This window comes from Physeter macrocephalus, chromosome 8, assembly GCF_002837175.3.
Source record: "Physeter macrocephalus isolate SW-GA chromosome 8, ASM283717v5, whole genome shotgun sequence".
NCBI lineage: Eukaryota > Metazoa > Chordata > Mammalia > Artiodactyla > Physeteridae > Physeter > Physeter macrocephalus.
In genome coordinates, this window is record NC_041221.1 from 143,247,608 (window position 1) to 143,262,948 (window position 15,341).

Sequence of the window (15,341 nt, forward strand, 5' to 3'; positions counted from 1 at the left end):
CAATTATACTCTGATAAAGATGTTTAAAAAAAAAGGTTTATTGAAAATACATTGGAGTTGCTTTCAGAGTCAAAGTGCTTGGGAAGAACAGGAATCCAGGACAGGAGCACATAGATTTTTTTTTAATATCTTTATTTTAGTGTAATTAGTTTACAATGTTGTGTTAGTTTCTGTGTACAACAAAGTGAATCAGCTATAAGTATACATATATCCCCATATCCCCTCCCTCTTGAGCTTCCCTCCCATCTAGACTAGAGTGCTGCCATAATTGTCCTTGTGCTTTATGATTTCAGTCTTGTCTTGCTGTCCACATTAAGTAATTCTGGGAGACTCTTCTTGGCTCAGGTGGGTCAGGTTTGATATTGGTTCAGTCCTTTATGACCAAGTGGGCAAGAACCACCCCAATTGCCACTGAGGACCCACATCTGTGTAACAAGTGGTAGAAGAAATGAAAGAACTGCATTAGACTTGTCAAGGACTCTTCCATCCACAATTTTCATATGTCTTCAAGGGCACTCGGCTATTCTATAAGAATAATAAAAACTGTGGAAAAGCAATAACCTTGCTAAGTTTTTTTAAGGGTCAGTTTTTAGTTTACTAGCCCAGGAGTGTAATCTCAGATTTTATGAAAGACTTTTCCGAAAAGGATTTATGAAACTTTTAACTTTGAAACCTCCTGCATTTTTAGGGGTTAAGGGTTTTTTCTTTGGAGTCAGGTTCAAATCTTCTTTCTGTTGTTTACTGGTTCTGTGACTTTGGCCTTATGTTATCTGAAATTTAGTTTTCTTAATTTGAAATGTTCTTCAGTTATTCTGGATAATAATAATTTTTATATATTTCATATTTTTTGCATTATTAAAAACTTTAAACATGCTTCAGGAAAAATTACTTCCACCAACAAAAATCTTAATGAAGTAGGATATGTGTCTCCAAAGAGGACACATTTATTTTGACTTCTAGAAGCAAAAATGCAAAGTCAGGATGTTCAAAAGAAGCTGTCTTTGGTTGAAGCCAGGACCTGAATCCTGAGAACTTGCTGGGAGCTGCTTTGAGGCCTATGTCCTTAGAAACATAAACCAGAGACAGGGAAACAATTACCAGCTAAAGAGGGGTTAAAGACTTAAGAAAAATACAAAGATATTTTAATCTTTTCTTTAACATTTTTATGTCTCTGCCCTTTAGCACTTGAGATGATTTATAATGAAATCAACTATAATATATATTTGAAGAAACAAGCAACAACAACAAAAATGAAAAGGCAAGAATCAACAACAGGGATGAAGGGAGAATGCACATATGTTTACTGGGGTAAGTTGAGTCATCAGTTTCTCTTTGAGTTTCTGGATAGACAGGAAAAGTAAATAAATGAAATAAACCAAGCTATATAAATCTTTTTTTTTTTTTTTTTTTTTTTGTGGTACGCAGGCCTCTCACTGTTGTGGCCTCTCCCGTTGCGGAGCACAGGCTCCAAACGCACTGGCCTCTCCCGTTGCGGAGCACAGGCTCCAGACGCACAGGCTCAGCGGCCATGGCTCACGGGCCCAGCCGCTTCGCGGCATGTGGGATCTTCCCAGACCGGGGCACGAACCCGTGTCCCCTGCATCGGCAGGCCGACTCGCAACCACTGCGCCACCAGGGAAGCCCTATATAAATCCTATAACCAGAAATGAGGAAGCAGTACTGAGGGAAGGAAATTTTTTTTTCTTGCTCTAAATTCTAAAAGAAATATTTCCCATCAGACTTCATGGGGTGGATATTGAGAGATGTCACGCTCATCTGCAATTTTACTCATTAGTTACTTGAGGATTTCCTATTAAATTTATTTATTCCTAGCTCCCTCCTTAGGAAGTTCTGACTCATCAGGTCGAAACATGTCATCTAGTGTGTCCAAGTATATTATGTTCTTAATTTAAAAAATGTACATAGATATTAAGAATTCACAAAGTGCTTTCCCATCTTTTACTTCTTTCATAATCTTGGTGAGGTTCATTGGATTCTTATTTTAACACAAGAAAGGTAATTTATACTTTAAGATGTCAAATGACTTAAGACATTGGGAGACTTGAATCCCCATGATTTCAAGTGATGCAGGACATTAGGAGTTAAGATTGTAAGTTTATTAACATAAGGAAATCACGTCGATGTGATTGAGCTGAGGTTGGGAGAATCTCAGATTAATTAGGTGTCCAATTATTAGATGATCAGTTTTTGATAACTTGCCCTTTTCTGCTCATCATCTGAGATTGCATGAGGAAATACACCTTCTTTGTGAAGCCCTCTTAATGCCCACCCTTTCCTCCAGGGCTTCCTTTTTATATTCTTTCTCCAAGGCATGTCCATGGCACTTGTACATAGAACTTCATTGTTTTCCTGCACAATCCTGGGGTGCACTGTGCTAGATGATAGTCCAAACCATAAACTTGTTCATGATGAGACAGTGTTATTCATCTTGGTAGCATTGGTAGAATCTGACACATAGTAGGCGTGGGTTAAATAAGCATTAAAGGACTATGTAAGAAAGAGGCATATGTTGTAGGAGAAAAATGGGATATCTATATATGTATCTATTTATCTACCTATCTTAATTTAGGAAATACCTAAAACTTTGGCCAAATTTTCTATACTGGAGAAATAGGCATTGCTGTGAATCACTAATTCTAAAGTCATGATTTGCTTTTGATTTGATGAGGCACTTATCATACAAATGCAACTTTTAAAACTATTTATTAAATGAACAGTCACTGGAGTTTGGAGAGACAGCCTTGATCAAACCATCCAAAATTTAATCTCTGCCATAGAGACTTCTTTCTCTCTAGTCCATTTGGTTTATATCCCTAGACAGAGCCATTCCTCTCTGCCCATTAGGGCATCTACAGTTGGTTCGTGAATCCACTCAAAGTTTTTTTATATGCAGTTAAAAAATTTCTGACATTAAGGTCTGGAACAATTAAGTTCCAAATGTTTTAAATATTAATAAGGAGTAAAGTGAGACTCAAGGAGACCAACTGACCTCCCCATGGTCACACAACCAATAAGAGGCCAAGATAGAAGCTGAACTTACATCTTCTCTATGGCTTTTGCTCTTTCTAACATTTCATGTTGCCTTGCTTATTGGACTGTCTCATACATTGAGCCTCTAGGGTGGCACTCCAAAGATTCAGGGTATGAGCACCAATGAGCCTGAATGAAGGCAAAGGGTTAGGATATCTGCAACAAGAGGTAGGCTGTTCCCTGAGAAGATGGGTATGGGAAGATGCAAACATAAGTGAGTGTTTTTAGAAGCTTAGCTGTCTTTGGGGTGAGATTCAGGTGTGTCTGCATTGGACACATCTTGATTCCAATGCGCAAGTCTGGTTTCCATCCTTAGAAGCTTAAGGAAAAGGGTGGGCTAAGTTCCAGGGTAATATGATAGTAGCTTTCTAAGCTCACGCCAATCACTCCCTTGTTATGAAATGAAGCCAGTAGGGAAAAAATTGGGAAAGGCCATGATTCCTGGAGATGCATATAAGGTAATTCAACTAACCAAAGGGGTAGGGTTTTATTTCTATGGGCACCTCGAGGTATGTCTAAGATCACACAGCTTAATCACTATTCTCTACTGCCTCTTCCTACACTATTCGCTGTTCAGTAGCTCTATTACTGAGTGATAGAGCACAGGACTGGAATCAGGCTGTTTGAATTCAGATCCACCCCTCCTCCCTTATTAACTTGGCCACATTAATTAAGCTCCCTGAGACTTGGTTTCATTATTTATAAAATTTAAGAATAACAATACATATTTTTCATAGGGAATGTTAGATAGAAGTAAATTAGGTACTACATATACAGCATTTAGCTTACTGCCTAAAACAGAAGTACTACGTTCATGCTAGTTACTTATAGAATTACTTTCTCAAGTCTAATATTTCTGTATTTATATTTTGATATCCATTCTCAGGAGAGAACTGGATAAGGAAACAGCAGGTATCTCTGAGGACTCAAACCAGACTATTTGCACATAAATCTAACTGCAGGATTAGAGAGTTTACTAGTCCTTTCTCCTGGAATTAGGTTCAGTAAATCTCACTCTTCTCATGAGTAACTAATTGCCTGTTTACCTGGGTCTTTAGATTTTAGCACATAAAAGCCCCTCCTTTCATAGGCGGAACTTGCACAAGTCAAGTTCCAAACAGAGTTGTGACAGGACCAGATCTCCTTACTTCCAGTGCTTACTTGTTTCACCCCACAACGGTTCTTCTTCTCTAAAGAGAATCTGATTAAGTCAGTGACTTTGAGATGATAAAAATACATCTACTTAAAATAAATTTTAAAAAAACGACTGCAAGAATAAAGCAAAAACACACACAAAAAATACCCCTTTTCTGCTTATGGGTAAATATGGGTGCCCAAATTTATTAAGTAAATCAGACAGACCCTTTTTCCTTTGTTCAATATACTATTTTTTGGTTGTAAGTTTTTAGGTTAAAATCACCTGGTTGAAGTCACTTTGATGAATGTTCTTGTTTATCATCACATTCCATGTATCCTCTTAAAAAAAAAAGAGAAAAAAATGAATTATGATTTAGACTGATTAGGAATGTTAGAATCATCACTAAGGTATCTTATAATATTTGAGCAATACTTCTCCAAGTTTTCCTATGTCATAAAGTAGTAAGGTCTAAGATTTCCATAATAGTTCAAATTTGACAAGCTATTATGCATAATTATCTCTTTAAATCTGCCAACAAATCTATTAGTTTGGTGTCTATTCCTATATAAACTCTATAAAGACAGATATTTTGATATATTTGTTTCAAAATATATCCCCAGCACCTAGAACAGTGCCTAGCATATAGTATGAATTAATAAATATTTGTTGAATGGATAAGTGAATGAATTTTAAGCATTTTACATATGAAAAAAAACCTCTGAAGCTCAAAGAGATTAAAAACCTGTCCAAGTCACATGGCTGGTAAATTGCAAAGCAAAGTCTAAAACTTAGGTCTCCAGAAGCATGAATTAATGCCAGAGGCCATTCCACTGTTTAAGGGTTGGGTGTGGGGTAGCTGCTGAGAAGGTAAGAGATGAGTAAATTATGGTCCAGCATTTATTATGTGCTTGACACAGTATTTAGGCATCAGATACATAGGACTAAATAAAGCAAATTTTCTATCTTTATGAAGTTCCATATTTTTGTAATTCTCTCTTTCTAATGAAATCTCATTGAGTCCTTTACGACCCAAATTTCTTCTCACCTTTGCCATAAACTCTCCCCTAAGCATCCTGGTCCCAGTGACAGCTCCTTTCCTTAGACATTAACTGTGATGTTTGGCTGACATTTACCTTATTCAGCATTTTAGTTATCATTGTATTTGCTCATGCCATCTTATACAATAAGGATGGCAAATTCTTTGAGGAGAAGGGGCTTACAGTCTAGACTTTTTTCCTTCACAATTCCTGCCCCTACTTTCCTAAGCATGTATTAAGTTCTTAGGAATACTTCTTGCTGGTCTCTTCCTATTTCCCATCCCCTGTTATATTTATGGTCTTTTCTTGGACAGAGTGGGACAGTTTGATTTGTTCCCTTGAGCAAGGACTGCTGTATCTTTCAACAAAGATCCTTCAAAATGTCTCAGTCAAATTGGGGTATGTGGGCTTTAGATCTGATCTCTAAGATTCCTTTCCTTATTTAATTAATTCAACAATTATTTACTAAGTGTCCGATATGACTTATAGGGTACTGTGCTATAGCAATGAGCTAGAGTGATCTGATCTCTACTTTCATATAGTTACATGATTAAAAATAAATTAATCATTTGAGATGGTGATATGTTATAATGACATAATGACAAGGTAAAGTGATAGAGAATAACCAGGGAATAAAAGAAGATGTATTAATAAGAGTGGTTATAGAATCGTTTTTGGAGGAGGTGACTTTTAGATGAGAGGCAGGACAAAGCACTAGCTAGGAGGGAAGAAAGAGCATTTTCGGCAGAAACTAAAGCAAGAGCAGAGAGCCTGAGACAGTTGTAAGTTCCAAGAACAGAAAGAATATCATATACCCAGAATAAAATGAGGGAAAAAGAAAATGGTAGAAGAGGTGCCATTTCTGAACCCAGAGCTAACAATTCTTTAGTATTTCAGATAGTCAACTTTCAGAGTTAACAGAGAAAACAAGTGCTATTTTATATCTAGGGAATTCCCCGGGGAAGGAAGAAAAAGAATTATTATTCTAATTCTTTTCCTTGCTATTGTGATTTATAACAATATGAATTCAACTGGAGTCTAAACTCTACTTTGTACATAATAGGTGTTATTCAGTTTTTTCCTTGTTTACACTAACAGTCATGGGAACTCAACAGTTGCAAAGCAACCACAATATGAAAAATAAAAACAAAATAAACATCTGTGTTTTAACAGTTTGTTCATGATGATTGTATGCAGAATCATGCCCATTCACATGATAGTAATATATGGATTTAAGCGGATCAAGGGATACAAAAAGGCCCCTGATCACTTCTATATAGAAGTGGCTCTTAATCTGTTACTGGTAATAGACCTTTTTGAGAATCTTATAAAGTCAGAAGCACTTTCCCTAGAAAAATACAAAGATTCACATCTACACAAAAGATTAATACAAATTTAAAGGCTGTGTGGACCTTTAAGGCTCAGCCATGTAGCCCAGAGCATCCAATCAAGGGCTCTCAAACTTTGTTGTATATAAGAATCACCTGAAAGCTTGTTATAACGCTTGTTATAAAGGCTTGTTATATAGCCTTGCCCCAGGAACGTGCAAGATGGGATGAAGGGATCTGCATTTTGGATAAGTTTTCCAGGCGATTCTGAATCAGGTAATAGACTGCACTTTGTCAAACTCTGCTTAGGGGGCTGTGAAGGAGAGAATTAGAGAGCAGAGCCTCAGAGAGGTGGAGATTGAAAGCACCTAGAAATTCAAAAGAACGAAATAGACACTGGAGAGGTGAACTTGGGGAGATTAATGTCGGAAGAATGAAGAAAGGATAAAGTAGATGTAAAAATCAGAGCTATGTACACTTGGGTAGGATGTATTAGGAGTTAGGCACAGGAGCTTGGAAGCAGGTTGAAAATAATGGGAAGATTCTGGGTTGTGGAATTTGCCATCAAGGCAATCTCTCGTGATCAAAACCAACCCTCATAAGAGAGGTTCTTCAGATTGCCTCTGAGGAGAGATTAGCTACTGTGCTAACCCTCTTGAATTACTCAAACCAGAAAATAAAGACAGGACTCATCATACCTCTCACGCATGAGCACACCTCTACCTACCACCTTCATCAGCAAATTACTGTGTCTGCACTGGGTGGGTCCTCTATTCCTTTAACTTTACAGATTAGCAAACTGAGGCACTCAGGGAGGGAAAGCCTAACTCCAGATCACCCAGTAAATAACACCTGTGTCAAGACCAGAACCTGGCTTTCCGTCCCTTGGTCCGTTGCTCTTCTTCCTCCCTACTTGGTCCTGAAATAAAAAATATTTTATGGAACTCCTTGTTCCATAAATTCCTTGGGAACGTGTTCACCCCAAAAGAGTTCAGGGAAATTCATGCAGATGCAAATATATCTTAAGGTAGGCAACAAGTTTCAATTAAAACAATACATTGGCATGCATGCAGTTTTGTTTCTCATTCATTTTAATGCAATGCAGTCATTACCAACGGCGAACTGGACAAAAGCAAGGTTTGTCTCAGTGCTTACTTGCTCCTCATCATGGAGCAGATGACGAACTCCACCGCATTCTCAATGATCTCCGAGCCCAAGAGGTTTAGGAATTTTGGAAAGGCTGGTTCTAGGCTTTTGCTTGAGACGTCTGGCTTGTCATCTGGCTTGCTATCTGGTTTGCTATCTGGTTTGAGATCTGAAAAACAGAATGGAATCTCGGGGTGATTCTCAGCAATAAGAAAGGGAAGTTTCTTTCATTGTAGGGAACCCTAGAGCTCTTTATACTCCCTCTCACTAATTATATAGCCTCATATAGTTATATTTATTGCACATCTAGTGCCTGCCTGGTTATTGTCTTCACGTGCATTATGTCATTTATTCCTGAAACCAAACAGAGCACAGATATTGATGCTTAGGCAGACATTGGTTCTCTTTCCAGATGAGAAAACTGAAGTTCATGGAGGTTAAGTAACTTGTTCAGAGTTAAAGCAGCTAGTAAATGCCAGGGCTGGGACTGAAATGCAGATTGCTTGGTTTTAATGTATTTTTCTCAGTAATCCCTGGACCTATGGAAATGATAATAAGGAGGATGATATAATAATAGGTAGCGTTTTCTGAGCACATACCTATGACAGGCAATCTACGTGCATTACCTCATTTTATTCTCACAGCAACACTATGAGGGAGGCAAAGTTATTATCCGAAGTTAAAGGTAAAGAAATGGAAGCTGAGAGAGGTTTAGAAGGGGGTCAAAGTCACAGAGATGGTAAGTGGCAGAATCAGAATTCAATCCCATGTTTGCCTGGTATTAAAATCCGGGTTCTTAAGCACTCTGCGATGAACTGCATAGTCTTTGACAGAAAAGGTATGCTCTAACTACAAGTGTGTTATAAGGTTGAAAGTAGTATAATAATGATGACAAGGAGAAATTCTATCACTTGTACAGCATGTGATAGTCCTGTAAATAATGATTTTACATCTACTGTGTAAGTTTAAGCTTGACCAATCTTGTGGAGTATGCAGAGCTCACTGGACTCAGAAACTGAGAACATTAAGTGACTTGCAGAAGATCTTACAAATAGCAAGAGAAGATGGTATTGTAACTGCAGGTCTCTTACTTTTGATATTTAGTCAAGTGCCTTTTGGAATGAGGCCAAAGGTCCAGAGTGAAGTTGGTGACATGCAAGGTCCCTTTGCGGGGTTGGGGGGGGTGTGTTGGCTTTGCTTAGTGGTCTAAGTGGTTTGGGAGATTAAAAGCAATGCAAGAGGGCTTCCCTCCCTGGTGGTGCAGTGGTTGAGAGTCTGCTTGCCAAGGCAGGGGACACGGGTTCGTGCCCCGGTCTGGGAAGATCCCACATGCCGCAGAGCGGCTCGGCCCATGAGCCATGGCCGCTGAGCCTGCGCGTCCAGAGCCTGTGCTCCGCAACGGGAGAGGCCATAACGGTGAAAGGCCCGCGTACCGAAAAAAAAAAAAGGCAATGCAAGAGCGGCAATTAAAGATACGAACAGCCTCCCCTTTGCACTCTGGTGCCAGGAAGAAGTAGGACCTTTATCTTTTAGTTTTACTGTAGCCTCACAAGTAGTGTTGGCAGATTTGGTAAATAAAATTACAGGATGCCCAGTTAAAGTTGAATTTCAGATAAATAACAATACTTTTTTAGTGTAAGAATGATCCATGAAATATTTAGTACATAATTAAACGAAAAAGTTATTGTTTATCTGAAATTCAACTTTAACTGGGTGCCCTGGTTTTTTTTTTTTTTTTTTTTTTCGGTACACAGGCCTCGCACTGTTGTGGCCCCTCGCGTTGTGGAGCACAGGCTCCGGACGCGCAGGCTCAGCGGCCATGGCTCACGGGCCCAGCTGCTCTGCGGCATGTGGGATCCTCCTGGACCGGGGCACGAACCCGTATCCCCTGCATCGGCAGGCGGACTCTCAACCACTGCGCCACCCGGGAAGCCCGAAGGTGCTCTGTGTTTTATTTGTCAGTCCCACCACAAATTTTGACTCAAGAAGTCCCAACTTCTATACAATGTATCCCATTACCCTGAATGAAGGAGATGTAACTAGCTTTTGGTGTGGAGGCTGTCAAATTAGTGAGAAGAGTTGCATTTATATTATATCCTAAAATAGAAAGTCTTAGTAAAAAATATGGCTTTCAGTTCTGCAAACATTTATTGTTTACTATGCCACTGCAAAAGATTCAGTAGGAGCATTACCAGTCTGGGACCTATAACCAAGCTCAATATACTAACCACCAAGTATTCATTTATTCAGCTGTTGGTGTTTTTCATTCAACAAGTGTTTTTGAGCCTACTATTATGTACATAGCATATGCTGCTAAGAGTTAAGGCAAAAATGGACATATATGGACATGACCCTTACATAAAGCACAGGGCAACCACGGTGACCAGAATTGCTTTGTTTTCATTACATGAAGGGGAAGGAAAGAGAAGGTATATTTGTGATGCTCAGGTACTAGGATATGCTTTCATCACATGCATAATCCCTATTCAGTTCAGTGATAGGATTACAGGAGAGAAAACAGATGCTCAGAGAAATTCCTAAAGTCACATATATAGAAAGTGGCTGAGCCAGGGTTTGAACTTTTATTATTTTTTAATTTCACAGAGCATGTTCCTTATATGATATAATACTGCCTTCAAGCAACTGTCCCCTGGAGACATTTACCAGCTGCGAACCAGAAATTCCTGGCATGAAAAGTGAGTTCCTTTTTTCTGTGTTCCTATCTGCCTACTTGCATAACAACTTAATTTTATTATTTTTACTTTAACTTTTTATTTTAATATGATGCTAAATGCTAACTTTTCAAAATGCAAGGAGCCCTGGATTGCAGTGTGTGTGAAGATCAAATCCTTGGCTCCAGCCTTTGGATCGCATATATAATGAGAGGTATGAGAGTATGGTGGGTGATGTTTTGGAGTCCTATATACCTGAGTTTGATTCTGTCTTCAGCAAAACGTTCACCATGTAACCGTGTAAACAATATTTAATTACTCTCTCAGTTTCTTATTGTCAAGATGGAAAGATACTTTATTTATTTGTGATGTATATCATATATATGTATGTATATATATATGCGTATCTATGTATCTCTATATCTATATTATATAAATCACTTATTGCAGTACCAGGTCTAAGGTGAGCCCACAATAAATGCTCACTGTATTATTATTACTATCGTTACTAATAGTAGCAACAGAATGATTCATAGTAGCTTTCTCCACTAGTGCTTAAAGATACGAAAATTTTAAAATGCTGCTAAAATATTAAGAACTTTGAAAATGCTGAAAAATAATAAAAATTAAGAAATTTGACATACCAGAAACAAATTGTCAAAGCCAATAGTTGAATATTTTCTCCTTTCAGTTATAATATGGGGTAGCCTTTATTTACATTAACTACCTGATTTTCTTAGTCAATATAATCATAAAGTTCTGAAAAAATACAGTAATGCTGATATTTATACAGTTTTTATAGTTTACAAAGTGATTACAAAAGCATGCTCATTTCACCTGGTGCAGCTGGTAATTATCCCATTTTACAGATGAGGAAACTGAGGTTCAAAGCAGTGAACTGATTTAACCAGTTTCAGAGTTCATGAGAGACAGACCTGGGACTGGTCTCTAGGATATAAATCTCACTTTTTTCTTTACCACGGTGATTACTATAGGGGTAGATGCACACAGTAGTCTCTGAGCCCATCCCTGCTGTAGCTTTGTTGGAGTGTCTGCCTGTGGGTTGTGCCAGTGGACAGTGGGTGACGGAGGGTGGGAGTTCTGCCAGGTTACATTTAGAAGAGCTCAGAAAGCTCTGTTACTATTTGTACTGTCTGTGTTTTCTGACCTATCATTCTGATTGGAGACAAGTTAAGAGCTCACTGTCTTCTGTAGACCAAAAATTAATTAGTGAGAATTCTGCATGCTGCCTTTTGGTCCTCTGTGTGCTTGGAACAGACATGAAGGAAGTAGATGCTTTATAATAGAAAGAATCAAACGACTTGGGTTTCAATCCCAGGTGTGCCCCTTCTACCTGTGTCTATGCTCAAGTAACTTTCCCTCTGCAAGTTCAGTTTATTTACCCACAAAAAGAGAAATGATAAAACTGTGCATGTTTACTTAAAAAGATTATGAGAATCAAATGAGATGATACATGATAACAATAACAGTTAATATTTATTGGGTGCTTATGATGGACCAGATACTTTTCCAATATGTTTTGTCTCTTTTATTTAATTTTCATGACAACTAAATGAGAAAGTTAACTATTGATATTCCCTTTTAAGTGTGAAGCCCTTAGAGGTTAAACAGCATGCCTGAAGTTACATTTCTGACTAGTGGTAGAGCGAGACCTAGGAGTCTTATTCCAGACTCTTCGCCTTTGAATATTATTAGTTATAATCATTAAAAAACAAACACCCCCAGCTCTCAAGGAAATTATAATAGTGTCACTATATCACATGAAGATATAAGAAAAAAAATCATTCTAAACTTCATACATTCACTGAGGATAGAGACTGTAACCTAAGCACATTTGAATAAAAGTCCTACTTTCTTTTTGTTAGAAGATCTGTCTCTTGTCTCCCAGTCCAGTGCTCTTTCTGCAGTGCCCAAAGTTCCCCTCTCTCCCCTTTATGTTCTGGATCTGCGCCACTGACTTCCTCCAGTCATGGCTAACTACTACACAATGCATGAGCTGCGATTGCAGGTACTTACCGGTTGGGCAAGTCAGGATTAAGACAAGCAGTCCCCAAACAATTGTCAGCCGTAGCACTGAGGCAGCCATGTTTGTAGCAGTGGGTATCGATGCAGTTAAATTGTTCAGATGCACCTGAAGCCTTGCTCCATTTATAGGGCATTTATAGGTGACATCATCTGCTATGGAATTTAGGTTGTTGCATAAGATATAGACACAACTTGCTTTTGGATCTCTACTAATGAGCCCTGCCCGATCTTTCAAACTAAGAGTTTTACAGATAGGGAAAGAAAAACCCTCTTGGTTTTTCTAATGTGTGTTTATAAATGGCACTGGCATCATTCTTTTGGAGTTAGTTCCACTGCCAGCACTGACAATTAGATGGGGATCAGGCAGAACTGCTTTTCAGTGCTAAGGAGCAAGCAACAACAGTTGGTGAGGTGTGCCTACTTGCCTCCCTGTGCGCTCTGCTTCCTTCCCATGCTCTGGGCTATGTCTCGTCTCCACCTGGGCATGCCCATTCACACTCCCATGCCGTTACTCATGCCCTTTATTTTTCCTGGGATAGCTTCCCTATTATCTCTCCTTGACGCATTCCTACTTATTCCTCAGGCTCAGATTCAAATGCCCCCTTCTCTGCAGAATCTCCCATCACGGCCATTCCACCCTCTACTCCAGATAGTTGCTCCATCACCTGCCATATCACCCTTGACCAGTTGTCTGGGAACTAAGTACTTTAACAGCGCTCTTCTCCTTTAGCCTCTAGATATGTTAAGGGCAGAGTATTTTATTCACTTTTGAATTCTCAAGGAGGCTAATATAGTGCTTGGCGCTGGTCTCAGCTTTGACTTTACTTCCTTGGAAAGGTTGTTCTGGTTCTCTGAGGCAGAGCTAACTGTTCTGCTTATGTACCTGATAGGTACCTGTTTAAATATCTCCACCAGTTGCCTGTAGGCTCCTTGAGGGCAAGACTATCTTTTCTGGAGTCGAATGTATATTACTCAAGGACTATTGCAAACATTAAAAAAGAGAAAAAAATAATTAAATTACTGCGCTCAGTGTAAAGGAATATTGGGTTTGAGATGTTTTTATATCGCTCAGGTGTATAGCTCACTTCCTTTTGGATACAAACATTCAAGGGGATAAAATTTGGTTCAAGTCTGGATGATACTGGTTATCTTGAGGAATGCTATAATAAAACAGTTACCTGTGATGAGGACTTGGGGTGGTCCCTAAACTTACAGATTGACCAAAACTTATACATTGTGAGTGTCAGAGTGTCCTTTTAATAAATGGAGAAATTAACTGAAGTACAGAAAACGGAGGCTTGTCTGGTGTCACAGGGCCAAGGCTAGGCCCTCTTTCTCCTGATTTAGCACTCGAAAGCCATCAGGCAGCTCTGCTTGGACCCTTCCAGGCCTCTCCAACCTATCCTCTCAAGAAGACGCTGGGGCTTCCCTGGTGGCACAGTGGTTAAGAATCCGCCTGCCAATGCAGGGGACACGGGTTCGAGCCCTGGTCCGGGAAGATCTCACATGCCACAGAGCAACTAAGCCTGGGTGTCAGAACTACTGAGCCTGAGCTCTAGAGCCTGTGAGCCACAACTACTGAAGCCTGCGCGCCTAGAGCCCGTGCTCCACAGCAAGAGAAGCCACCACAGTGAGAAGCCTCCACTCTGCAACAAAGAGTAACCCCCGCTCGCTGCAACTAGAGAGAGCCCGTGTGCAGCAAGGAAGACCCAACGCAGCCAAAAATAAATAAATAAATTTATTTTCAAAAAAAGAAGAAGACGACTCTGGTCCTGTCTCTCCTATACAAAGCATTGTGATTTGGAGATAGTGTTCACAGTAGGGAGATTTCAGCAAGTTAGATTTGTGCCATCAGGGTCACTGCTTAGGACTGAGCACTGTGCTGTCCAAGGGGAAATAACATTCAAGTTAGCCCTACCATGGACCCTGACATGTGGCTGTATTTGCCTGAGAAAGGCCAAAAATACCTTTTACTTTGCACAAGCTTCGAGTCCTCAGGGCTTAATCAGCCCAGAAAGGGGTATATTTTTCTAATTCACCACAAAAACACTGTACAGGCAAGCAAAGGTTCTAGATGTTACAACCTATGAGAGAGTCCTGCTGGCTTCTCAAGGGTATCAGCTGAATGGGGTATGCAGACAAGTCAGACAAGTCCTGAATCAACTTTTTTCAGTGGTCTGGTGTCAAGGAAATAGCATCATCCTGAGGGGCAGGATAGCTGGCTTCTATTCCTGTCAGTACCCCTGATTAAATACCCTGATTAAATACTCTCCAGGCCTGACATTGTTTTCTCTGCCGTGTTCTTATCACTTCCCTTCTTTTGGTTGATTCCTTTTAGCTTCAGGTTTCAGCTAAAATGTCTCTCTCTATTTTTTTTTTTTTTTTTTGGTGAAAACTTCTGTGACCCTCTAATCCAACTCAGATCCCTCTATTATAATCTTTTATACACTTTGTATTCTTCCTTCTTAGCACTTAAATATTATATTTTTGTTTGATTATTTAATGTCTCTCTTCCCAAAAAATGTTAAAATCTAGTCTATGTTGTTCACTGAGATGGCTCTGGTTTCTAGGATAGTGCCTTACATATAAAAGATACCCATCAATAATGTACTGAATAAATGAGTTAATAAATAATTTCAGAAGAGAAGCATGGACTCATGTAATAGTTCTATCAGTTTTTATCTTTGTAACTCTGGCAAATGGTTGACACCACTCTAAGTCTCAGATTCCTCATCTGTAAAACTGAAACATAATTTCCCACCTAGTCATCTGCACTATCTTAAGGACATAGGAGATAGCAGATAAAATGCCTGATAAAATGTAGAGAACCTTTAATGTGTGCCATATCAAAAGCAGTCAATAACTTGTGACTTACCCTCCATTGGCATAGCAAATGAATTTGTCTTTAGGTAGAGGAGAAACT

General features: G+C 39.1%; 1 protein-coding gene across 3 annotated transcripts; it reads right to left on the reverse strand.

The window, feature by feature from the left end:
• Positions 1–284: 284 nt before the first annotated feature.
• Positions 285–12,665, reverse strand: C8H5orf46 (chromosome 8 C5orf46 homolog). 3 transcript variants are annotated; one of them, XM_007121573.3, is made up of 4 exons: positions 12,410–12,652; positions 7,710–7,869; positions 4,472–4,527; positions 285–425 (listed from the first exon to the last, which is right to left on the reverse strand). In XM_007121573.3, the coding sequence occupies exons 1-3, from the start codon at positions 12,477–12,479 to the stop codon at positions 4,482–4,484; spliced, it is 276 nt and encodes a 91-aa protein (XP_007121635.1). In that variant the 5' UTR covers positions 12,480–12,652; the 3' UTR covers positions 285–425; positions 4,472–4,481. The 3 variants fall into 3 exon arrangements, with proteins under 3 accessions (XP_007121635.1, XP_007121636.1, XP_054942796.1); XM_007121574.4 differs by lacking the exon at positions 285–425 and adding an exon at positions 440–1,062 and having other exon boundaries at positions 12,410–12,665; XM_055086821.1 differs by lacking the exon at positions 285–425 and adding an exon at positions 1,904–2,468 and having other exon boundaries at positions 12,410–12,665.
• Positions 12,666–15,341: the final 2,676 nt, after the last annotated feature.

Excerpts from the sequence above, each read along its gene's own strand:
- C8H5orf46 (XM_007121573.3), bottom strand. The coding sequence starts at position 12,479 with ATGGCTGCCTCAGTGCTACGGCTGACAATTGTTTGGGGACTGCTTGTC. Across the intron at positions 7,870-12,409 it reads AATCCTGACTTGCCCAACCG|ATCTCAAACCAGATAGCAAA; the intron begins GTAAGTACCTGC and ends TCTGTTTTTCAG. Across the intron at positions 4,528-7,709 it reads TGCTCCATGATGAGGAGCAA|AGGATACATGGAATGTGATG; the intron begins GTAAGCACTGAG and ends TTTTTTTTTAAG.